This window comes from Carassius auratus, unplaced genomic scaffold (assembly GCF_003368295.1).
Source record: "Carassius auratus strain Wakin unplaced genomic scaffold, ASM336829v1 scaf_tig00002576, whole genome shotgun sequence".
In the NCBI taxonomy this organism is placed as follows: domain Eukaryota; kingdom Metazoa; phylum Chordata; class Actinopteri; order Cypriniformes; family Cyprinidae; genus Carassius; species Carassius auratus.
In genome coordinates, this window is record NW_020523459.1 from 174,620 (window position 1) to 202,244 (window position 27,625).

Genomic DNA, 27,625 nt, shown 5'->3' on the forward strand with positions numbered 1-27,625 from the left:
ATTTTGAATGTTATATATTTACTTTGTCAATGTTATACATTTTTTAGCAGGACTAAGAGCCAATTTTGACTTAAAACAGAAATTTTAACTTTCAAAAATGCAATTAACATGGGTCAAAGAACCTCGTACAGAAACAAGAACATTGTTTTAACTGCACTTTATTCTGTTTGTAGGCTATACAGTAGCCAAAATCTATTTGTGTCAACATTTTAGCAAGCACATTTTATTGCATGTATGTAAAATGTAAATGCTTCAGATCAGAAAATCTCCACTACTTTTACTGAACTAAATAATCGGTGACCCAACTAAACCAAAGTAAACAAGAAATGTTCTTAAATCAGTATCATCATGAACTGCTGGTAGATGCTGCTTGCAATGCACAGATTGTAAATAGTGTTACTCTTTGCACCAAGCTTAAATATCAAAAAGTGCATCTTGTTTACACTAAATTCAAACAGTGGTAAATGCTATAAAAACAGTGTAAACAGAAGTGAAATGCCATTTGTACTAAAGGTAACTTTACTTACTCACCATTGGATCCTCTGCAGTGAATGAGTGCCATCAGAATGAGAGTCCAAACAGTTGATAAAAACATCACAGTAAACCAGATGTAATCAACAGTCCATCAATTAACATTTTGTGATGCAAAAGGCTGCATGTTTTTGTAAACGAATTCATCACTAAGGTTTTTGATTTCAATCTGTTTCTTCCAGCTAACATACAATTGCTTTCTCCAGTGAAGACGAAATTAATCAGTGGACTGGAGTTGTTGATTACTTTGTGAAGTTTTTATCAGCTGATCGGACTCTCATTCGGACGGCACCCATTCACTGCAGAGAATCCAACAGTGAGCAAGTGATGTAATACTAAACAATTCTAAAATGTTAATACTAAAAAGAAACAAACGCTTATATCTTGGATGGTATGAGGGTGAATACATTTTGAGCAAATATTCAATTTTTGTGTGAACTATTACTTTATGTTGGGGTGAGAGAGGTGAAGCAGGATTGAACCCAAGTCTGACTTCAACCTGGTTTCCTTGAGTCAGCAGCTCTTATTTTTCTTGAGAATGTGCACAGACCACATCTAATTTTTAGTCTGATCTATTTAAATAAATGGTTAGTTGCATTTTTTTTTTCATTAAACTTTGTTCCACTGCTTTAGATTACAAAGATACAAACTTTTTATTGTATGTCGTTGGTTTTAACATGGTATTGTAGCCTTGTGAGTCCAACCAAAGACAACTCAATGATAGCTAGCAGCTTTCTCATAATTAGCACCTAAAGCAAAGGATGATTGACAGTAACGTCAGCTAGAGATGGAGAATCTGTCAATCAAGTGCTTAATGATACGCAACATCGGTTCCCATCTACGGCACATTGACTTTATACGCATGAGTCTTGTTTTTCCCATCTGATTATGGTAAATAGTTTTTTCAAAACCCCAGGAGCCCACAGTCTCCAACTGTGAAGACTGGCGAATTTTGATGTCAAGAAAACTGTGCATTAAACATAAGAAAAGTTGTAATAATGCATGCACAAATGAAGATTTCGCCTTGTATTTCAGAAACTGTTGTTGATGCTCACTAGTATGAAGTGAACTATTGTCTTAATTGTGTTAAACTGCCTAGTGTTCAATTGCATCTTCTGCTCTGAATAAGCCTTGCATCTTGATTGTGTGTAGGCATCAATTTCCCTATTTTATGCCAGGCTGTAATTCACAAGGTCATGCTCCCCCCTTTACAATTCAGTGAATATTCTAATATGCCAACTTCACTGGATAAATTGTCTCAATTCTTTTTTCCCCCTGCTGCCTCTAATGGAAAGAGCGCTTTATCCGACAAGCACACTTATCTTTGAATTGCCTTCCTGTCAATGCTGTGTCAGATGCAGGACAGTCATTTGAACGAGGCTTTGGTTTTAGTGCCTGAACTGATGGTTGACTCACATTGTATTTGATTGATAATCTATCTTAGATAAAAGAGAGAAGGGGTAAAGAACAGATTTGCCGTCAAAAGTAATTTCATGCTTATGACTTCAGGATTCTGTGTGGTTGTTTAGTGATTACTCAGGTTGAACTGACACCTAAACGATGCTGTCAGTATTGCTCAGCTCATGTAAAGAAAACTGAGAGTGTATGAAACTGAAACTGTACTAAATGTGACAACTAATATACTATAAAATATACTATTTAAACGTTCAATTTGTGAGTATGTGACTTTTTTTATATAATTGTAATATATATTCAATTATATATTAAATATGTAATTAATATTTATACATGATGGACTCTTTTTTCATTTCCGGACGGGTTTTTAGAAGGTGAAGTTATCATAGTTGGGTAAACTTCTATAGCAGTAAATAGGACAGCACATCCAATATATATTTTTGTTGTTCCCGTTTGCTCAAATGGCAAAAGAAAAACTCCACTAACTTTTACAACTTTCTAAAAGATGAAAATAATAGAGAGCGATTGATAACTTTACAAATTTACTGTCATTCACACAGACTCGGCATTAGAAACACCCTCACAGCAACGTTAACTAGTTTTTAGTAATGTGATGCAAAGGTCACATAGACAAGTATAGCGTTATAAATACATAATTAAAAAAAAGAAAATATAAAAAAACTTTGTAGGTTTTATGATGCTGACCATTGAAACACGTCATCACAGTCTGTGAAAAATGACAATTTATTTAGTATGTGTGTGTGTGTGTGTGTGTGTGTGTGTGTGTGTGTGTGTGTGTGTGTGTGTGTGTGTGTGTATATATATATATATATATATATATATATATATATATATATATATATATATATATATATATATGAGAGAGAGAGAGAAGCAGAATTGTATAACATCAATGCATAAAATTGAAGTGGGCTGTTTAGCACCACTGCACCCCCACAGTCATCAGACTGATTCGGGATTAATTAACAAAAAGTTTTTTTCCCGCATTGTGCGGAGAGCATTAGGCTCCTCCCCCCGGTCTGCCAGTCAACCTGTGCAGAATAAATATTGATCTCCTCCCAGTATCACTTCTGTGTGAAGTGGAGAGGAGGCAGAGAGCACTTGGATGTTGTTTTCCGTTCGGAGTTTTGTATTATTATGGAAATTACGGTAGAAGCAAGCAGAGATGTCTATAGACGTTGAGCTACTGGACATAATGGGTCAATCCAGTAAAGTGAACATCAAAATGGACTTTTCTGTTTATATGCTTTTGCATATTTTATGTAGAATATTGTTGCTTTCTTGGAAATAATGGTGCACTTTACGCTACGCGTTCTTATGGATGTTTTCCAAGTTTCGGACTATTCCCACCAAAGCTAGTTGCAATAAATATCTCACAAAATATAGTGTTTTGACGAATTTTTAGCGAGTCGACACAACTGCAAGAATGGACGGCGGAAGCGAGGTGTCAACTTTGGTTTCTCCCGGTACCGATGGAAATGCGCCAAAACATTTGTGGAGGCAACAGAGCCCGGTTCCTCTTCAGATTCAGAACTCTTTCGGCTCGCGCAAGAACTACCGGGTGAGACAGAGAGGATTTTCTGACACGGAAAAGTACCTGAATCCCAGGACCATGGACCGGACATACGCTGTGGATACCGGTAACCGTCCCGGCTTAAAGAAGTCCAGAATGTCATGGCCATCATCCTTTCAAGGACTCAAACGGTGAGAACATTTTGGCCCGTCCAAGTAAACAAGGCGTGTGTGTATGCATGTATGTGTGTATGTGTGTGTGTGTGTGTGTCTATATATATATATATATATGTATATATATATATATATATATATATATATATATATATATATATATATATATATATATAATTTTTTTTTTGTGAAAGTAATTACTTTATATAAGTTCTTTAAACGCATTATATGTAGGTATAATATTTAATTCGTACTAACTGATACATTAGTATATAATTCTTAGGCTTATAAACTGGGAATCTGTGTGTGTATGTATAAAATACGTATGATATATATGTATGTGTATATAGTTGTTTTATATAAATTAATCTAGGATAAAATGAATCATTTTGGTTCATTTTTGTCGCAGAGAAAGATTGCAAGTTTAAATTGTGTATATGTGCCAAGTGAGTTTTGTCAGTAAATAGAAATAAAATTTGCCTCATTTTGATTTCGTTGGACCTTACTGTTTAAAAAAAAAAAAAAAAAAAAAAAAATATATATATATATATATATATATATATATATGAAGAGTTAAGATGCAAAAGCCTCTAAATGCCACTTGAAATTTTGATCTAAATTAAGGATTTTTATTAGGTTCCTATATTTATATTCAGTTATTTCACTTTGATAGCCTGGAAAAGAACCTGCACATTCCCTTTAAAGTAAAATGACTCAATCTAAGCATAGGAGCTTGATAAAAATCCTAATTTTAGATGAAAATTTCAGATGGCACTTAGAGGCTTTTGCATCTGAACTCTTCATATATATACGTGTTTGAATATATTGAACTTTAAATTGTGATATAATTCTAACTAGTCCAAAAGAAATGAATAAAAAATATCGGATGCCCTCTGGAGAGGCATCACAGAAGTAATGCAAGTAAAAGGTATGCTGCGCAATGAATCAGCATACTATTTTTATTGGCTATCATTTTGTTGTTGCGCTATCAGTCTGGACAGAAAATGGCTTGATGTAGAATGGATAGGACACAGATAGATTGCAGAATGGACAGACTAAGATTTGAGTTTGAATAATATCTAAAAATGTTTAAGTATAAAGGGCCTGTATTTCGTGTACAAACAGTTTAGCAAATGGCCAAGAAAGGAGCTGAATGTTTAGGTAATTATAATCAATATTTTTAATTAGCTTAGAACATGAGGCATGGCTTCTCTTGATGAGATCGTGCAGAAGTACTTTTCACGTCTGTTGCTCTCTGGAGAGCCCTCTTGAGAACTGCTGTCCTTCACGGCTCTCCATTCATTCACTGAATGAGAAATAAGACTGTTTACACCCATAACAGACCAGTTCATTGCAAGCTGAACACCAGACTTTCCCATCTAGTCCCTGATGATCTAGTACTTGGTAAGTGGAGACCAACGGTTCAAATGTTCCCTGAAGAAAAGTGTTTATGAGAGAGCCTTAGTTACAGACAGAAATATGCAGAATGATACTCTTGAATCAAACTAATAATAGACCATTAGTCACAGATTTGATACCTTTCGGTCAGAGCAATGAAATGTTTCCTTACCTTCTGTACTGCCCTCACACTGGCACTAAGTGGTAAATGTAAATGTTATATCTTTCACCCAGACAAGACATTGTAGATTTTGCCATTGTATGTCCTTATTCCTCAAGGATTCCTCTCTTTACTCCCTAAACCCAAAGTATGCAAAAGCAAGCACAATCTTGAACTAAGCACCTCGATTTATGATGTCGGTGTTCAGTTTAAACAAGAATGGAAGAAAAACAAGTCCTACCTTTTATCATAATGCAAATAATTGCTTCTATAGTCCATTTAAATCCATTTTCTCATTACTGGAGATGGATTTCCTCGAGACTCACGGAGGGGGTGAAATTCAACCCCACACATTTAGACCACGACCAGACTGTATGACTCACTTTTGTGAATGTTTATAAAAATGTTAATATCCAGGCCCATCTTACCTCTTCGTTTCGAGTTTTCCTTGCTGAGCAAATTATTCTCAGTGTTTCTGAAATGATGTTCAGTGATTTAATGTGAGCAGCATCTAGCTAATGTTTTTTCATGCTTTCAAAAGCATTGGTTATATCAGCTGCATGGACAAAAATAGCAACAGCAATAGCAAGCTTGCTTGACTAGGATTTTAGGCAAAAACTTTCATTGCAATTTTCTTTTTACTAACATTGTTCTTTTTGTGAATGCAATTTTTAAGCTGAAGAATTATGTAGTATGACGTTTACTCTAAAATGGATTGTAAAACAGTGCTTTGGTTGTTTTGACATGCTGTGCAAGAAGCTCTTTTTATAAATTATGACTGAACCTTTCTGTTCATTGCCTCCTTTCTGCATTGTACCAAGGAATTGGCTTGAAAGGAACCAATATCTGCACAAACCACCATGCACATCTGTCAGCTGATCCCAAGAGCTAATTGTCGCACTGGTCGCTGGAAACACCTGAGATGTGAACGTGTTTGCTGTGCAGTTGTGTGTGAGTGCTGTTACTTTAAACCTCTCGATCAGAGGAGTTCATCCTGATAGATAGTGGTAAGATCAGTAAGTTGAGACCCTTAGATCTTCTCTGATTAGCCAACAATTGGGGACTGTGAAGATGGTGTCATCATGGTGAGGTGAACCCCTGTTCAATGCAGTGATGTGTGTTTTTTTTTTTTTTGGCATGTTAATTTAAAACAAAAATATATTAACCCTGTCTCACAGTGACTTCTTTATAGTGCAGATATTTTGCCTGTCAGGCAGGATGGATTTGGTTTCTAAACTAGTCTCAGTTGTACTACTGTTTTGTACACAAAAACGCACACGCAGACAGCCAAATCCCTCAGAGACCTGATATGCATCATGTTGCAGAACTGCCTCTAGATGCAGACAAAGCTTTTTTGCTTTAAATCCAGAGTGCTCCTGGTGCACAATAGAGCTGATTTGCAATATATTTAATATTGATGATATATTTATAATGAATTTGCTGGGGATTATAAAATTAAGCAACATCCTGAACATTTGTAATGATTTTAATGCTTGTTTATTTTGCTATCATTAGACTCATTTGTATGATCATGGTGCTAGCGCCAGCATGTTTGATTCCCAATGAATATCAAAGTGTAAATGAACATATGTTTTGCGAGTAGTGAGTATGAGTTTAAGACAGTGCCAAACTTTTTAAACTTCAGTAGCAAAAACAGCATTGCTACGTTTTATTCATTCCATCAGTTCAGACTGTCTGTTAAAATTGTCTGAATAAACTGTTAGTTAGACTGACTGAAAAATTATCATTTCTAGCCATATATATGTTATAAAACCAAAAAAAATAAATAAATATATATTTATATATATATAATGAAATAAGTCTTGTACACTGCATTTATTTGTTCATAAATACAGTAGAAACTGTACTATTGTGTAATATTATTAACATAAAATAACAGTATGTAAATATTTTAAAATCTCATGTATTCCTTTGATGTCAGAATTGAATTTCCTCATTACTCCAGTCTTCAGTGTCACATGATCATTCAGAAATCTTTAGAATTATCTGATTGGCTAACGATTTGGTGCTCAAGAAAGGTTTTTTATTCTTTATTATTATTGTAATTATTTATTTATTTATTTTGATGAATAGAAAATTCTAATTTGTGGCATCATCAGCCCTTACAGTATGTGGGGTGCCGTCAATACAAATCAATACTGTTGCATTTGTATTCTCTGTGAGTCTAAGTCCTGTGATACACTACATATTTGATTGCAGTGATAACTGGGGCCTGGTTGCTGAGGCTTTCACCCGTGATGAACAGAGCTGTCACTGGTAGAGCATTCATTCTTTCTATAAACACAGGGATAGTGTCTTGCATGAGTGGTTTGATTTATTTGCAGCAAGAATTCAGGTAGATCGGTGTTCCCATTGAATTCAGAAAAGATCAAATAGTGGTACTGTGCGTTAATGTGAAAAATATGTAAATTCCTAAAAAATGGGAATGTCAGTGAATTTTTGGTGAATCCATCATTTCCATTGGTTTCAATTCACAGATGAGACTTCTAAGCACAGAAATTGAATGCGGCCGCTGCACAAAAATCAGTAGCATATTTTATAAATTGGCATTGTTAAAAAATAATCTGACCCACTTCTTCCAAGTAAAGGACAGAATTCACTCCCATGGTCGGCAGAAACAAACATGACATTATTAGTCAGAAAAACCGGCTTCAGGGGGTCTGTGGTGCCAAAGAGAAATTCATGTCACAAATGAAGAGGACTGAGTTGCTCAGGGGAACTGATGTTGCTCTAGTTTTACGTATGCTGGTCACCCCACTTCTTCAGTTTTATGGAAAACTTTTTTTGACACACATTTATTTTGGGTACAAGTACACTTATTAATTCTCCTGATTTTCTGTGGTGGGGGTGGGCGGTCTGACCAAAATCTTCCATCTAGTAATGTTATTTTATTTTTGAATACTGATGGATAAAATATTTAATGATTTTTTAAAGTTTATATGTAATGTATATATGATTTATTTGAAGACTCTCTTCCCATAAAATTTGTCTGAAAGGGAAACCCCTTTAAATGCGTATGCAATAAGGTCAGCAAAAAGTTCCATGCTTTTTCATTGCTTATGTTGTACTGTGTGTCTTTAGTGTGTATTTATGTATGCATGTATATGTGTGCGTGTGTTCAGCTAGGGTGCGTTAAATTGATCCAAGATGTCAGTAAAGATGTATAACTGAATCTCTACCAGTTGATACATTTCTACCATATATACCACCATACGACTATCAGGAATATTGAGTTGGTGTTACACGCCACCTCTGGAGGATTAGCTCCGGTCTGTTATGCTGGATGCTCTGATCCCAGGGGTTAGAGTACCTGCAGCCTCTACCTGGGTTTATGACTCAGTGGCTCGGCTTACTATGCAGCTTTCCCTGGCAACAATAGAGAACATGCATCATCTCGGCTCAGGACTGGGTAGTGCAGTGACAGAAATGCAATATATTTGAGATCTGTATGCTTATTATTTGTTTGCGTATGCTTCATGCAGTTTATACAGGAATAGAAAATCTCTTGCATGAATGATCTAAGAAACCCACACAGCTAATATAGGAGGCTGAAGGACAGGTTTGAGAGGTGATCGAAACGATGAAACGTGAAAATGAGATCACAAAATCTGAATCACTTTTTGCTGATGTATTTATTTCTTTTTTGTAAAAGAAAAGAAAAGCTTGGAGATAAAGGACAAGAGGAGTCAGACCAAAGCATGTGTTATCTTTTTGGACCACACACGCACGCATGCATGCATTCATGCCTTGCAGTACAACAGAATGAGATCTTTTACTTTCGCTTGAGGTGATGTTATGCGATATTCCTGGAGAGAGGCTGCTTTCTGATTGGTCGCCTGGCTGCATGCGCCGTTCGCCTCCGAGGTCACCCTGGCAAAAAACAATGGAAGGTCAAAGGGAGATGCGAGGTAGACAAAGACTTCAGCAATTACAATATTGATTGTGTTTTAGAAAATAAGAATGTTATGCTTATATATTTGACTTGGATTTTCCAATGCATTAGTCATGTCTTTTCTCTTTTATGCATTCAAATCTTACAACCTCCAGTGATATAAAAAGGATTCAAAATCTAATTTACCTATGGAAATCAATGGAATGTTTTTGTTTCAGATTTTCCTGAAATACTAAGACATTGTGACGCAAATGTAAGGTCACTAATCAAATCAAATTTGTAACATTAATTATGTGAACTGCTTTGTACAGATGTTCTATTGAAACACATGATACTTTTTGGAACATTCTGTAATAAAATGTGGATAGCATGACCATAAGGTTACACACAAACTTAATAACTTTGTTTTCCTGAAGCCAGGTGTGCATATGGTCCACTATTGGAAAATAATTGCAGCAGCTGTAGATTAATAGTTGATTCTGGTGATGACAATGAATATGGACTGGAAACTGTAGCTGCACATCACTCACTTTCTTAAGTAACCTCATAGGAGCACTTATGCCGAATGTAGATTATGCAGATGAGATGCGAAGAACATCCATATAGCTCAATGGTTTGATAGAAGGCCTATGAATATTTATAAGATGACAGCTCAGTTGTTGACCGCTTTCTGAGATGGCAAATGTACAATATTTACAGGCTTTGTCTGACCTATCCCACATAAACAGATGGGTGTATTGATATATATATCGTTGTTTTTTTGGCATTTTTATTTCTTTATCTTGCATGTATATGTATGTTTGTATCTATGTGTTTGTTTATTTTTATTTTTTCTATAGTCAACACTGTCGATAAATATATAAATGTTCTCTGCCTCTAATTTGCAAACTGAAATAATACAGTGGGATGATGTGAGGCAGGATAACACCAGAATTTAATGTTCTTTGCCTTTTACACACAAAAACGTCCAATTTGCTGTCTTTTTTTCTCTCTGCCCTTTCTTGTACAATTCTTTCCTCTGCTTCCCTGATGACCAATTACCTCGTCAAGGTGCAACCTGAGCTTTCTTCTGAGCGCTGCTTTGTTCAGGAATCTTCTGTTTTGTCTGTCTTGTTTTTTCCTTTTTGCCCCCTGGAGATCTGCAACCGTATCTAGTCTCTCTCTCTCTTATCATACATGATGCATAATATTTTCTATTAAAGTACGTCAGGATTTTAAATATAAAGGTATAATATGTAAATCAATAGAACTGAAGGTCCTTCCTGTGCAATAAATGGAAGCCTGACAGTTCTGGTATGTACTGGACTCTCTACTCTAATGAGATGTCATGGTTGGAAAATTCCAGACAATTCTTTGATAGACACAAATAGAGACTCCTATATGTTGTTTCCTTGTATGTTGACATCCTAATTTACATCTGGTGGTGTGGCTGAGCATGCAGAATTGTTCTGTGGTAGAGAGCAATGCAATGAAATGTCGTTCACTTCAGTTTCTCCTGCTTTATTAAAGCACATATTAGCTTTATTTTTATTTTGATCAATTTTGCTTGACTGTGTGAAAGGGCCCTACTGGAGATTCTGGCAATGCACAGCCTGGATTAAGTGTCTCAATGAAACGTGGGTGTATATGAGATTAATTACTGGACATGAAGTTTTATATTTTCTTCATGCCAGGGGGGCAGGCAAAACAGATGGGCCTCAAAAACTCTTAAATATTTAGTTTTTCATTTGGTCCATATTGGTTCACTAAATCAGGTTAGTGACGAATAGATTGCTTCATTGTTTATGAGGAAATGAGCCTACGGTGAAGGTTTTTGTGTTGGGATTTCTGTGTCTCTTGGCCTGTTATTGGTGGCTTCTGCTGTTTGTTGTGATGGGTCTTAAAGCCATTTGAAGAAATGGCTTCTATGGAGGCGATAGGCCATCTTCACTGCAAGCCCTCTTTGGTTTTCCCATCTCCTTGAAGTGTCAGACCCCCTGAAGGAGAATCTTTCTGCTCTGCAGTCCCGCGGACAGATCCATGTGTTTGGGAATGGGAAGGAATAGATCACGGGACATCAGATGGAAAGATAATACACACACACCCTCACATTCAGTTCACCTTCTGTGGCAGATACTAATGCTGCGGTTCACCACCTTTTGTGTGATTTATTAGCCTCGGTTTTACTTTTTTTTTCATGCAATTGTAATAAGTTACATAAACGTAATTTTTTTTTGTGATATCTATTTTATTTAAATGGTAAATATAAATGATACTTATTTTTTTGCATTTTGTTTGCTTTTGAATAAAGATGATATTATTTACTTAATACATATACTTAAAAAATACTTATTAAATAATACAATGATTCTAATAAATGACACTTATTTGATTTCTATTTAAATTATGCTTTTTTAAAATATATTTTTGATTTATATAAAATAAAATCTATTTAAATAGGATGGATAATATAAATAATTGTAGATTTCTGAAATATTTTATATACATATTAATTAATAAGATTAATATAAGGATAGATATATAGTTTTTTTTATATTTTATATTTTTAGAATATATACAACATCAAACAAGAGTTGTAAGCCCTAGTTATGCAATCTTTTTTCATGCATTTTTGGTCAGTGAGTGGGACAGAATGAAGGCCATTGCTGCATGTGTTCTGAATGATGATTACAGTGGAGGCCATTAGTCTATTTTTGGAGTTCTTGCCCCGTGGGTTATACCCACCACCCTTGATAAAATGTGACCCATTTCTGGTAAATGCTCTGTCCTCTGCCCCCTCTTTAGGCTTGAAACTGACCATGTGGCAAACCTATAAATTCAAGAACACCACTTCCTGTTAAAGGAGCAGGAACAAAGTTAAACCACTTTGTTATTTTTAGGAGGACAAATTCTTCGCCCAAGAAATTAGAGTAGGAGAGTATACTATATACATTTCTTTAAGATATATATATATATATATATATATATATATATATATATATATATATATATATATAAACCTTTTATGAAGCAATTTTTATTATGAAGAAAAAATATTCTATAAATGTTTCTAAACTTATTTAGTTAATTTGTTAAAGTGCAGTATTTATGTGAAATGTATGTAGGTTTCTTTCAAAATACAGGCTTATGTGGACCTTGCTGTGTGTATGAACATGGTGTCTAATGAGAAAGACCTTTTCAGGTTTTGGGGTTTTGAAATTCCTCCTGACTGTCTCCTACTGATGAGGTCACGAAGCCACATTGAACCCTGCTGGCTGTTCTATAGCGTTAAGGTGTTTCTGCAGGGTGCCAGGCTGTTGTTCCTGCTCTCCTGACATATCTGGGTCATTCTATTAAGGAGACTAACCTTTTGTTTTAGTGAGAGTTAGCTAGTTCTCGTAGTGAGAAGTTTTTTTCCTAAATAGTTTGCCAGTGAATATGATATGTTGTTTTCCATGCTAAACATCCGTTTACCTTAATGTTGGTTGTAGTGCAGCTTACTGCTGTTTTGTCAAGTACACTCATAGTCAGCGAGTGCACGGGTGTCAGGATAGAAAGCTAGTACCACAGTGTGAATTAACATAAACACTGCCTTCGTCCTCACTGTCATCTCAATTTGTCACTTTGATTGCATTTAGGCTCATTTCTTGCTATGAAAAATACGTTTTTCACCAAAAAAAAAAAAAAAAACACGGACCTAAGGCTTGTCATTTCAAAGCACTCCGATTACAAATGCATTTTGTGTAGAGCGTTGCGTGGAGATCGACATTCAAAAGCATGATAATTTTGGTCTAGATGAGTCAGCCCCCTGTTAAATGCATCATAAAAATATCAGATCTATTTGAACCTTTACAATTCTTTTATTGCTAAAAATGAAAAAGTGATGAAAAAAAAACATCATCCAGATATGAGTCCTTGCTAACACTCGGTGTCTCAAGTGTCTTTCCTTCACAATAGGAATTGTTTTTGGCACTAATTCATTACAGAGAATCTCTAAAAGGAACAGTTCCCCCAAAATGAAAATAATGTCTTTGTTTACTTGCCCTTGTATTAAACTTTATGCACAATGTCCGAGCTCGAGCATGGCAAATGGATTCTAAATACAAGAGACAAAACAACAGTATTTTGACATTTAATTTCTGTGACTATTGTATGTGAAAAATTAATAGTGCCTCAAATCTGTCGTCGTCTTAGTGAATTTTTCCTTTTTTATTTTTACCTAAAAGTTTTTGCACACCGGTTGGTTGTAATAGTTCTCAGTATAGAAAAAAGCAGCTTGGACATTTTGCCTAAGATCTTTTGTGTGCAAGGACAGGAAAATATTTCAGCCATATTTTCACCGTATTTTGTGAAGTTGTCGTATTTTAAAACGGCAAATATTATTTTGCTATTACAGCTGCCTCCCTTGGTAGGTGTCCTGATTTGCATTTTTAATGCATGAGCTGTCAATGCCTTGCTTTTGCATTTACCCTTGGAGCTTGTCGCAAGTTTCTGACAGTATTACATGCAAAAAACTGTGTCAGCGTGAAGGAAGGAGGCTAGCCACTGTGAGGCTCAGAAAGTTGAATAACAGAAGCGGATCTGACACAGAGCCAAAATATTATTCGTGCCAAAGCTGTGAGATGCATCATTAAGGAGAGAATAAGCCCTGCCAAGGCCAGCGATAGAAAAACAACTTGTGTGACCAAGACATTAGCTGGTCGATCCCAAAGGTTTACTCTCTAGTGAGTACAAGCTCCCTACACATTTTCAAGGTGACAACAGAAATGAGTCAAGCGTTATCACATGTTAAAACAGATTGTATAAAGGAGAATCTGATATTAGATGAGGAGTTTTGTGCTTTTGTGGACAGAGGAGAAGTAATTGTAAAAAAAAGTAATTGTGCAAAGCAAACTCTATTATCTGTGATATAGAAGAGAATGTGAAGCCTTGTTTTTTTTCATCCAGGCTTTCACAGAGCTATCTTGTGATGGTGCAAAATGATGAGAGCAGGAACAGGATGGATTTTGAGGTGTATAGGAAGGTCTTTTTTTAGCATTTCATCAAAATTCAAAATGTATCTATTCATCCTGCAACCAAGTAATAGTCCTTAATACACTGAAAGTGGAAAAAGTGGCTTCTGATATGTTTCAGGTAAAAATGGTTTAAAATGAAACTCGCTGTCCAAATTTCAGTGTTATTTTAAATTAGAATTTCAGAGTGAAATGTAAAAATGAGATGTTTTCACCTTCAGAAATTCTGTAGCTCTCGAATTGTGTGGGGGGTAAAAAAAATTCCTGACACTATTATGCCCTCTTGTGTCCAAATAGAGCATGAGTAGTTCTATTTCTTCTGTTCTGAGTATGGTGCAGTCCTAATGTAGGTTTTATTACCCTGTTGTGGATATTTGTTTATTGAAAGAACAGTTATAGTTGTAAAATTGCAATATAAATGAAGTTAAGTTATTGCTCATGTCAAATAATTACTGCTTTAGTTTCAAAGAAAAATATGATGATAAAAAGGTTTAAATGTTGTTTTATGATGTTGTCAATTTAAAATTGTGATTTATTTTAATTCTACAGGTATTTAATAATATTAGCCAGTCTTAATTTATCTATGACATAAACATAATAATGATAAAAAATAATATAGCTAAAATCTTTAAAGCTTTTTATCACAGAACATGCAGTGTGCTATCATGACGTGTTAAAGCATTAAAATATTTTAAAATGATTAATACAAATTAAAATGTTAATTTTAAAATAAAATAAAAATTTACAAATTTAATTGATATTTTTATGAATAATACTATAATACATGTTATACATTTTTATTAAATACAATATCAAATAAAATATTTATATGAAAATATTATGTAAAATTAATGTGTATGTGTATATAGTTACATAGTACAATATTAATACAGTTTTCAAGGTGTGTTCACATTATAGCTAGACCTTTAGTTAATGGATTGTAATGTTGGTGCAATGTTTGTATTTATGGGTATGAGTGTACATGGTTAGGGCTGTTACACTAAAGAAAAAATTAAGCAAAGAAAATCCTAATAAGGAAAGATATCTGAATGGTGTGAACCCAGTCATCCAGCAGAGGGAGATGTTTTACCGTAAGACTTTCTAAAGTTGTTTAAATTTGTGCATTGTAAACCACTGAGATATGCAGTCCAGTGTTTCAAGTCAGGTTTAGGGATTAAGGAATTGTTCCCCCAAAAATGAAATATGCAATGTTGAATTTTTGCTGGAAGCTGAATTTTTGCAGGAACTGTTCCTTTAAGTAAATCATTCCTGTCATTTTCTTTTAATCCATATACAGATGTTGACTGAAGTTACTTTGTTCTTGCTGTTCCTAAAATAAGTGGACAAGCTATAATTTGTTTTACAGTCTAAATTTGCTCCATTATTTAATTGAAAGCTTGCCAGCACACAATGCAATCTAATTTCAGTTCATGTTTTTATGCCTTGATTTTTGAACTGTTGATGGCACAAGGGTATGACAGCCTCTGTAATAATGATAAAATCACAAAGTGTGTCAAAAGATGTGCCACTTCTTAACTTTCATGTAATTTGTTAGAAGACATCCTTTTATACTACTGTCCTTTAAGCATGCCAGACTTTAAAAGGGTCTTTCATGGCATTGTGTTTGAAGGGTGCCACAGCTATGATTCACACAAAGTGCTCTAGCACGGAGTTCTGCCTTATCAGCTGGAAGGCAGTTAGTCAATCAGAGTGCGAATAAACTGCTAAATGGTCACTGAGGTGGTGCAGCCTCATAAACGCCGCAGAAAAAGAAACGGACACTTTGCATTTATTGATGTTCAATAGGTCTGTGACTGTCTATGCATTTTGAGTATTCAACTTGCCACATTTATGGCTAGAGGATATCACCGGATATTGCAAATATCACAGAAACGTGTTAAGGTTGCATACAGTGGCAGGGGCAACTTGTGCTTTTAGGGGGCACACTTTTTAAGTGAACTCATTTTAAATTATAATACCGTATTTTCTGGACTATAAGTCACACTTTTTTTCATAGTTTGGCTGGTCCTGAGACTTATAGTCAGGTGCGACTTATTTATCAAAATTAATTTGACATGAACTAAGAGAAATTAACTAAGAGACATGAACCAAGAGAAAACATTACCATCTCTAGCCGCGAGAGGGCGCTATATGCAGGGGCGATTCTAGGATTTTTTCAACTGGGGGGCACAAGAGGGGCCACGATTAATACAGAGGGGCCAATCTTGTGTTGTTTGAACTGTATATCCAAATCATTTCAAGAGTTCAGTAACCTTTAAAATCAGTAATAAACAGTGATACCCTATTATATTTTAATATCAGTTATTCACTGCTCTAAATAAAAAAAAATCAAATACAATTTGTATTAATTTTCACTTTACAAAAGTGAAAGAAAAACTGTAATAAATAAAATAATCCAATGTATGAATAGTGTACAACTCACAAATAATAATAATATAACTTATTTATAATAGCCTTATATAATATATATATATATATATATATATATATATATATATATATATATATATATATAATAGCCTTATTTATGTAAATGCAGAATAACATTAATAATTCATAGAAATAAATACACAATTAATTAATTAATATAACTAATATAAATTTCATATAATTTCATTATATGTTTTTGTTTATTATCCACATCCCATTCAATTTGCATAGCAGCAGTTGCAGTAAATTTGCATTGATGAATAAACAAAATCAACTTATGTCAAGGCTAATTAATCTTGAGCATATTGATTTAAAAATATCATATATCCATACTTTGTTGTTCAAAAAGGTAGCTTTAATTTAACATGTAAAATATGTGGATCCTGTAAAACAGTTTAGAATAGCTTAATTAGTCCAGTGTTATTTTAGTATTAGTTATTTATTTTGCTATTTAATCATGCATTAAATAATTATGTATGATTTTTTTGAGAATGTTTCTGGGTGTCATCAAATGACGTTTTGTCAATAACTTCTGTGAAGGGAGGGAGAGAGAGCTAGAGAGAGAGCTTTCCAGGGTGCAGACAGCAATCATGGAGCACCATGGTGATTTAGAACGGCAACTGAATTTAATAGGAATCTACAGACGCAAATAGACTAAAGGTGTAGAAAAATATAGACCTATATGTGTATTTTGGACCTTTTTTTTCACCACAAGTCTGAAAGAAGACATGTTACTGAAGACAAACAGCCCCAAATCTCAAAATTGACCAGTAAAAAAAAACGATGTTTTTGCATGTGTCTCACCCATATAGACTTTAAAAAAAAAAGTATCAAGTGTGGAGCGTTAGATAAACATTACACGATTTGTTTCGTCACCTCACTTGAGTGAAAAAAGTCGCTAATCGATTGCATGATTCAATAATGACTTTATTAGAATTGCTATTATAGTTTTTTTAAACATTGCTTTAAATTGCGTTGTTGCCTATATCGGCGCGTTCGGCCAAAAAAAAAAAAAAGTAAATCGTAACGCAGTAAACCCCTTTTACATTCAGCATCAGAGGAGCATAGTAAATATAATGATTAGCATCTTGGTCTGCTCTAGGAGATAACATCGTCATCGAACCTGGTCTGTCTAACACCGAAAGACGTTAATGTTAGTACCAAACACTTCTTGCACTGCAACAACTCGCTAATCGAAAAACATAAGCTATTTAAAATAGGTGCCTTTTTCGTTGGAAAACAGCAGCTCGCTATTCTTGGTCCTCGTTGAGAAGCATCGCGACGCAATCATGAGTTATTTACTAAACTGAAAGATTATAATTTGAATCTGTGAGTGACAGACAAGTAGAAGGGTGGGGGCACACTGGGTGGCCAATCAGTTTTCAGGAGGGGCCAGTGCCCCCATGGCCCCTCTGGCTACGCTACTGGCTATATGCTGCCAGAAATGCTGCTCAGTGCTCCTGTAGTCTATACACTGAAAACATATAGCGCCCTCTCGTGGCTGGAGACGGTAATGTTTTCTCTTGGTTCTAAATAAATGCGACTTATAGTCCGTGCAACTTATATATGTTTTTTTCCTCATCATGACGTATTTTTGGACTGATGCGACTTATACTCAGGTGCGACTTATAGTCCGAAAAATACGGTAATAATTTTTATATAATTTTATATAATTTTTTTTTGGTATATAAGCTCTGATGAATAAGTGAAGCCCCTTCTCTCTGAAGAACATTGGCTGCATCCGAAAACTTAGGCAGATGACATGCTGCCTTGCTGTCTAATCAGGCAATGACTTTGAAGGCAGCGTTTTAGCACGAAGGCACCTCATGAAACGGATTTCGGACAGGCATCTGATGCGGAGTAATGGTTTAATGATCTCCAGCAAAATATATTATTATTTTTTGGCTTAACTGTCACAGAATGGAACGCACGGGATTGTGGGATATCAATAGCAGCGAAGGATACATCTATGCTGCCTTCAAAAACTGGCCAGATGAAGGCATCTCAGGAGACAGGAAATGAAGCTGACATTGATTTCGGACGTGCCTTGGAATGCGACCTCCGAAGGTATGGCGTTATATGTGTGCCTCAATCCTGAGCGAGTTATTGTGCGTTTTGAGCACAGAGAACTATATTTTGCAAGCACATTACATTATATATATCGAGAAAAAAAATCGCTTTAGCAAAGAAAAAATTATTTTATGCTCAATAAATGTATTTGCTTGTTTGCTATTATCCATATTAACGTGCAGTAATAACCCCTCTTTGTAAGAATGCATATTTTATGTCACATCTGAAGGATCAGACCGCAGTAGTACTAGACATTTCAAAATAAGAGTTCCAGTGTATTCAGGGGTTGTTATAAGTAAAAGTGTCACATTAAGTTCTTTAAAACAATTTTTTTTGGGCATTATTGGTATTTTGGTTACACGATGAATTGTGTTTAATTTGATGTAATTTCCATTTAATTCTATTGTAGTTTCTGCCTGGGATGCTTCCCTACAGGAAGAAAAGTCAAAGAACTGCTCATTACATAATTCATCCAGAGGTATTACTTGTGATTGTGCAATTTTGAAATCATTCCTAATAGTGATTTCATTAGATACTCAAGCCTGAGAAGAAACAGAGGTGTTCATATTCATAACATTAATAAAGTGCTGTGATTGAGAGCTCATTAAATGAGACACAATAATTTTTACAAATATTTTTATTACCATTGTTTTTATCACATGATAGGCAGTGTAACATATTCTATCATTATATGTTGTTTAAACTTTAAAAGGAAGCATAATTATACTTTTGTTAAATATTGTTAATAAATGCACATTAAAACCAATATCGAATCAATGTTGTTGTTAATAAGAAATATTAAAATAATTAATAACAAGAATGACAACAGTAACAATAATACTAATAATTTGTAGTAGTAGTATTATTTGTATTAAAATATTTGTATTATTTTGGTATTTATATTTTTATGAATAATACTTTATTAACTAATATTAATATTGTGGCTCAGTGGTAGAGCATTGCGTCAGCAGTGCAAAAAGTCGAGGGTTCAATACCCAGGGAACACACATACTGGTAAAAAAAATATATATAATATATATTTTTTTTAATTGTAGGGTGAAACATTACCTGACAAAAATCATTTGTCTGGATGGGTTCTGTATAATTGATCCAGAGAGTGTTTGTACTGTATGAGGCGTTCATGCATGCATATGTACTGTATACGTGAACATCACCAGCACTGGTTTTGGAGCTCCATACAGCGGATTAGTCTCCTTTCATTCCTCCATTAAATCTCTAGCTCCGAGTCAATTCTTACCACACACACACACACACACACACACACACACACACACACACACACACACACACACACACACACACACACACACACACACACACTTGTCTCTCTTCATCCATGTTGCCAAGGGTAACAGTGGAGAAACACACATAGACGTCATGCAGGGAGAGGTGGGGAGGGGAAGCGAACACCCAATGCAGTGCTTACTATGATACAACCCAAAAAACATTAACACATTGAGGTGGCCTGATGCCAAATCTGCATACTGCCAGTCCAAAAAAGGATGAGGGGTATCAAATCAGTAGTTAAAATCATAACATCCCTATATTCCTTAATGTATCACAAATTATGAGTGTATTGTGAAATTTAAAAGCTAGTAGAGATGATAGATCTCACCATAGGTCTATGTCCGGTGTCCTTGAAATAATGAGCTGAAATCCAGAGGCAGTTACCAGACGGGGCACATTGAGGCCAGGGACCAACATCTTATGAGCACATCCATAGATAAGCAGACACTTTAATAACTTGGTCAATCTGAGACAGATGTTATATGTCCTGATATCCAGAGATTTAACTGGAGTGAAACTACTGCAAAAGACAGATGCTGTTTCATGATATCAAGAGATTTAATTGGAGTGCGGCTCTTGCAAAATCTGCTGATCTGAAGTCACATTAATAATTCTTAACAAGAAAGAGATTAAATATTAACATTCTTTCCAATTAAATATACACAAATGTTCAAAACATTTAGGATCAGTATGCTTTTTTTAAAGAAAATAATACTTTTATTTGGCAATAGTGCATTGAATTGATCTAAGTGACAGTAAAGACATCTATAATGTTCAGAAGGTTTCTGTTTCAAATAAATGCTGTTTTTGACTTCATATTAATATAAGAATCCTGAAAAAAGTATGTTTTCACAAAAATATTAAGCGCAACAGTTGTCAGCACTGATAATTATAAAAATGTTTTTCTAAACCCCAAATCAGCATATCCACTAACTGAAATAAGCCTGGCTTATTTGGTAAACTTGTTTTATGGAACAGGCCTTAATTCATTAGAAGTGATCATATTTTTTCCATTGCATCGAATCACATTGTGTGGAATTGAAATGGGATCGCACTGCATCATAGTAGGGGTGAATCGCATCGCATTGGTAGCTGCTTCATATGTATCTATAATGTATCGTATCGTTGGCTATGCATCGAGATGCGTATCGCATCAGCCTCATTATGGAGATTCGCATCCCTAATATATATAAATACCTCTGAGGGTGAAATAATGATGACAGAAATCATATTGCATGAGAACATTGTCAGGCAGGCACACACTTGAAAAACTTGGTCACCTTGAGACAGATGCTGTTTCATGATATCAAGAGATTTAATTGGAGTACAGCTCTTGCAAAATCTGCTGATCTGAAGTCATATTAATAATTCTTAACAAGAAAAAGAATCGATTAAATATTAACATTACTTCCAGTATTTTCACAGAGGAACCACTTAAGATATTGATATATCTAGTAAGACTGTCTTATTGGGCCTTGTTCATCTGTTTCTTGGAGTATTTTACAGCGTAAAACCCTGTATTGTACATGCTTTTACATTGATTATACATTGTTTTAAAGTGGTCTGTCATAACCAGAAGGATGAGACTGTAGCGTCATCCATGACCCATTCTTTACATCAGATTTCTTTGGTTCTATTCACATTTCAACCAAACTGCAGCTTTCCTGCACAGTCACCAGTATTCCTGTCCATTTAGTCTGCCTTCCTGGATTTTGTGTTAATTCTCCCCTGATCTTCCGGCTAAGGTGTTCCTCCTGAAGTGCAGGCATGGTTTTCAGCTTGGGGGTCCTATTTGAGGTCATGCTTACAGAACATGGGATGAATTAATGAAGGATGTTCATAAGTGCTTACATACTTTATACAGAGGTTGAATGTAATGGATTGAGTGTTGCCTGCTGGATTTTTTAAATCAAGATTTTAATGTACCGCACAATTAAGGAGTTAGAACTGTGAACATCTTTAGTATTGACTAAACAAACTGATTATAATTTTGGAGTCTGTAAGATTTTTAAGAAGACTCTTACTCTCACCAAGACTGCATTTATTTGATCAAAAAAATAGTAAAAACAATAATATGAAAAATAAGCTTAATTTAAAGAAATGTGCATTGTACACAAGTAGTACTCCAAATAAATTTTAATTATAATTTTTATATCAGTAAGTCTCAAACGATATGTCAGTAAATATGTTAATAGATTTAAACTATACTTAGTATAAAATAAAATGAAATGGCAAAGCTACATGATCAAAAACACAGTAAAATCATTGATATTGTGAAATATTTTTACAATTTAAAAAAAAGTTTTGTATGTATATATATCTATATATATATATATATATATATATATATATATATATATATATATAAAATCTGTAATTGTAAAGCTGTCATTCCTCCAGTCTTTCTTCAATGTCACACGATTCTTCAGAAATCCTTCTTATATGCTGATTTGCTGATCAAGAATATTTTTATGTCCAATCGCGTTACCAGGAGGTCAGCCTGCTCTAAGCTGGTGTCGAATCACAACACAGGAACCGCTGGCCCAATCAGAACTCGTTACGTATTTCTGAAGGAGGGACTTTATAGAACAAGGAAGTCATCAGCCCGTTTTTATGACAGTGAAAACAGCAGCATACAGATAAGTGAATGGTGTGAAAAATACTGTTTTTTTACACGCGAAACATGAAAACATGTTATATTGCACACTGTAAACACAATCAAAGCTTCAAAAAAGCGTGAAAAACGGGACCTTTAATATTAATAGTGTTGAAAACAATAGTTATGCTTAATATTTTTGTGAGAATCATGATACTGTATATTATTGTGAGAATGTTGGATATGTAGAATGTTGAAAAACAGAATTTATTTGAAGTAGAAATGAAAAGGAAAAAAGTTTGTTTATGTCACATTGCATTCAACATGTCTAAAGATACTATTTTATGATATTTAGAGTGTTTTTTATCCTTTTTGGTGCACTGTCATTGTATGGAAAACATTAGCTTGGATAGTCGGCCTAAGTGTTTCTTTGGTGTTTCATGAAGGTCTAAGATTTTTTGATATTAGATGGTCTGTTGTTTTTAAATGTTCTTTAAATTGTGTAAAGTGAAGGTGAAGACATATTTTTTGTGTTAACAACTGGCAAGCCAACAGTGTGTTCACACAGAAAGGTGTGAACTAATGAAACGCTAGCATCTTAATATCCCACATAGCCTTGTTACTGGTTATTAGTGATGGGATGTTTGTTTTTTGAGACCATTGACAGTCTGTTGCAGTCTGTTGCAGTCAGCAGGGTGCTGTAGTGATTAAAGATCTAGACTGCTAACGGAAAGCGTTTGAATCCCTCATTGAATTACTATTGTGCCCTTCAGCCAAACACTTACAGCAGCTCCAGGTTTCTACAGTGATGATTCTCCCTGTTAGAAGTGCACTTTAAATTGCTTGGGGTCACAGCATCTGTTAAACGACTAGAACTCAATAGGAGCTTGCGATTGTAACACTAGTTCAGGTGAGTGAAGGTAAAAGGAACAGGCAGAGAAGTGCTGTTGACCTCAGGCGATGTTGTGTCTGGCTTTCATTTAGTATGATGATGATTATGTTTGGTATAGCTGAGAATGAGTTTTTGCATATGATTAAAAATGCAAGTGAGCATAGAATTCTGTCATAATTCCCTCACACTCACGTCACTTCAGTAAAAAAAAAAAATTGATTAAATAGATTTTTATATCTTTCCTGCAGCTGTTAAAAGAAGCATGCTGTGATGATCATAAGTCATAATTTTCCTTACCTTGTGAGGTTTTTCTTCTTGTGACATGTTTGGCAGCGTAAAATCTACATCATAAAATCATGTTTAGAACAGCTGCTCAGTGATCAAATAATAAGCAAATACACACATTATTTTATTTGGACACACACCCATACTAACACACACATCCTTGTCATAAATTAGTCAGATTTACACAGACAAAGAACAGGCAGCAGTTGCCACTCCATACTGTACACACACACACACACACACACACACGCACGCAATCTGAATGGCTCTATAGCGAAGTGGTGGCTTGCACTCAGTAGTTAGAGAAGCTCTGCAGATCGACAGCTTGCTCTGTCTCTCCTCCCTCCCTCCCTTCCTCTCTCCCTCTTCTCTCCTCTCCTCTCCTCTCTCACAAGCGCACGCAGTCGTCCTGACAGGAGCACACACTCTTCCGCTCTCCTGCTCTTTCTCAGATTAATTCCAGTCATTTATTCGTGCGTCGAGCAGCCCACACGGGGTTTGCAGAGACGCTCCGAGTTCGTTCGCTCACCCTTCCTCTCCCCCGTCCTGGGGAGTTAACCGCTGGATTAGTGGACGTTTTTTTGTTTTTGCCCCCAGCAGCGGGAGAAGGACGGGCGAGGCGTGAGGATGGCCCAGCAAGCGGCCGTGGGCCACCAGGACACGCTGGCAGTGCCGCCTATGCCCAAGCATGTCGGGTTGAACGAGGACCTGGTGAAGATCCTGAGGGAGAACCTCCTGCAGCAGGAGCGACCCCGAGGGCACCGCCGCTCGCCCTCCTCTATTTCGCCCCGGCTGTCGCCACGGAACTCCCCCCGTCTCCTCCGACGGATGCTTCTCAACAACAACATCCACAAGCAGAGGCGCTTCACTGTGGCACATACTTGGTAGGACAGTGCCTGTCGTGATTTTTTTTGGGGTGTTCTTGTATTTTTATAAAAGTTGGAAAAAGGAGCATTTGTATGCATGTTTGGTTCTCTTGTCAAGCAGTTTATATGCGTGAGAAGTTTTGTTGGTTGTTGTGTCTTTCGGAATCGTTTCCATACGCTTCCTACCTGACACCTGCTGGTTTCTGCGTCACTTTGAATGCCGACTGCCGTTTTCAGCCCGCTGGCACATTTTTTGCTGTGCAGGCAAACAAATATTAATGTGTATGTTCTCCTTTGATATTACCGGTCTTTCCATAACACCTGGCAGATGCTCTCGCACAACTGATGAATAAATCATAGCTGCATAAACTCTCTTTCAGGCTTCCCCCTAAAGGCGAATGTTGAGGGATTAATAACTTCATATCGCACTTCATCCTCCAGTATCCTAATCTTCCAGTATCTTGCCAGAAGAAATGAGATAGAACTAACTGTTTTTTTGTTGTTTTGGTTGTTGAATGTGTCAGAATCTTGGGCTCCAGGAAGGATTTTTGTATTGCCTTCTACATCTTAATTTCACACTTCTTTTCCTGCCGCCTCTTTGTCATTTGGATTACTGTCACAAGCCACTTCAGCCACTTCTTTGGCCTTTTTTCCATTTCTAAACCAAAACCAGAGCGTGTCATTGACGCTTTTAAATCTGCGATGTAACAGAAGAAGCAACAGATCTTTCCTTTCGTTTTCAATAGATTATCGGAAACCAAAAAAATGTAGGACAGGATTTAGTTCTATGCATTTGTTGTTGATTGGTTTCTGAAATGTGGGTGTTGCTCTCAAATCTTCAAAAACCCTTCAAGCTCACGTTCATCTGCATACACTTTTAAGAAGATTAAATGATTGGAGTAATCTGTCGTTTTCAGACGAAGGTTCAGTTTTGACATTTTGATTAAACATTACGAGGTCTTTTAAAAATGAAACCCATGCACTGATGAAATGTTTATAGTAAGAGCTATAAGATGCATCCAGTAGATTGGTTAAATTCCGACTTCATTCTGACTTTAATGCAAATGGAATTGCACATTGGTACATTCTTACAGATTTTGCAATAATTTGTATTGATCCCTACCCTCTATCAGCTTGTTTGGTTAGAGACGGCTTTCTTGAGAATATCATCCTTCAGAACCACAGGGGTGTAATCAAGGTGTCAGCGTCTATGCTCATTAAACCTGCTTTAAATGTAGATGGCCTTGTGCATTTGCCCTAATTTTTCCAGCATATGTCATGTATCTGCATACATAATTTGTAGTGATAACATGCATACTAAGAATTCCAGGTCAAGGGTACATGGTGTTGTCGATAATGAGAAATACGCCCATGTAATTTGAAATTAGGTATTGCTGTTGTAGAGAAAGTGCCTTTTGTTTGTCAGTTGACTAAGGCAGCAAGGCATTATTGACGCATCTGTTTTTGCTTTCAAGAGATCCCTTTGTAAATGTTACCCATCTAAAAGAGGAAAAATCCCTGCTGTGTTTCAGATGCGATTAATTGGCCCACATTTCAGAGGTGTGAGAGCTGTTTTGTGTAAATGGGAAAAAAGGATTTTTTGCTCAAAAGCTGTTGGATTCAATGCCTTTTTTAAAGCCATTATTTTGCGCCTGCACAGGAAAATGGCTCCATCAATCAAGTAAAATGATGCCTGAGGTTTTGCCATGTGGGGGTTGATTTCCAGGATGGCCTCTGATTGAAATCTCTCTGATTGTGGTTATTATAAATTTCCAGTACATTTTTATGTCCACATTATTTCTACAGTATATCAATATCAGAAAAAATATTAAACTGAGAATTATTTTTTTTATTAAAATAACATTTATTTTATTTTGTTGTAATATTCCTATTAATGGAGTGATTTTGTTTTATTTATAGAATTTAAAAAAAAAAAAAAAAAAAAAAAAAAAAAGATTTCACCGTGTCTCTGTTTCTGTAAAACTGACTTCTAAAATTATATTTTATTACTTGAAATGAAAATCATAAGGAAATGTCCCTGGTTCTTTAATCAAAAGGTTTGCAAAAGGTTTGACAGAATTTAAGAAGTGTAAGAGACGAGTTAGAACTGAATTGGCCTGTTCCACCCATCTCGATCAATCCCTCCGTCCATCCATCTTTTTTCTAAAGTTTTAAACAAGTCTTTGTCAAGCCAGCATTTACAGTTTGACTCGACCAACTTTAATGTTCTAGTTGAATTTCAGTTTAATTCTACTTACATTCAAATTACAGCTGAAGCTTTAGTGTCTATTTATAGTGTAGGGGGTGGGATACTTCAGATTCTTGAGAGAATTTGATTGGACAGAATGTTTGACGAGCAGCTGAAGTGAGGTGTGATGTCATCAAAATCATTGATCCATATTGGTTGAAGTTAGAGAATGTTTTGAATGTTTTAATCATTTAAAGGCACATTTTGTCATTGTTTTGGAACACACTAGCTCATAGATAACCTTATGGCTAACATATTCATGCTAACAAAAACTAAAAACTTTAAGTTGGCACACAACTCTGGTGTCCACCCTCATGTATGCTAACTTAGCAATGGAGAACTCGAGCTTTTTTCTCCACTGTTTCTTTTTTTGCTATTTTGTAAATGTGTAAATCTGATTTACCCTGAAATACGTTCCTAAATGACAACACATGCACAAGTAAACGAGAATGACGCACGTGTTTTGTTTTCAAGAGCAGATGGTCAGATGACAGAATGAAATGATGATTTATCGCTTATTAGGAATCGCTCGTAATCCTAAAGGACTTAGGTGCCAATTAATGTTTCTTATGAACCATGACTAGGAAGGCAGTGCATTTCACTGGATGCCCACTGTGATAAAAAGCAGCACTTCACAGTCATAGTACGTTTTTGAAAAGATGAGAGGATGCAACGTTTACAACAGTCCTCAAATCAAGTTCCCTTGTTAGATTTCCTCTCACTAACACCGTGACAAACTAGAGATATTTTTACAAATGTACGATACAGATCATCAGCACCACTGCATGCATGC

General features: G+C 35.5%; 1 protein-coding gene across 4 annotated transcripts in view; it reads left to right on the top strand.

Annotated features, from left to right (window-relative positions):
- The first annotated feature begins 3,145 nt into the window (after positions 1-3,145).
- The window catches only part of LOC113069851 (cAMP-specific 3',5'-cyclic phosphodiesterase 4D), a 91,216-nt gene continuing 66,736 nt past the window's right edge, over positions 3,146-27,625 (top strand). The window contains exon 1 of one of the 4 annotated variants that reach the window (XM_026242915.1): positions 3,146-3,672. In XM_026242915.1, coding sequence (XP_026098700.1) covers positions 3,395-3,672 — 278 coding nt within the window. In that variant the 5' untranslated portion in view covers positions 3,146-3,394. Of the gene's footprint in view, positions 3,673-24,000; positions 24,603-27,625 lie in introns of those variants that run through there. The other 3 variants (XM_026242909.1, XM_026242914.1, XM_026242910.1) reach the window with 3 other exon arrangements.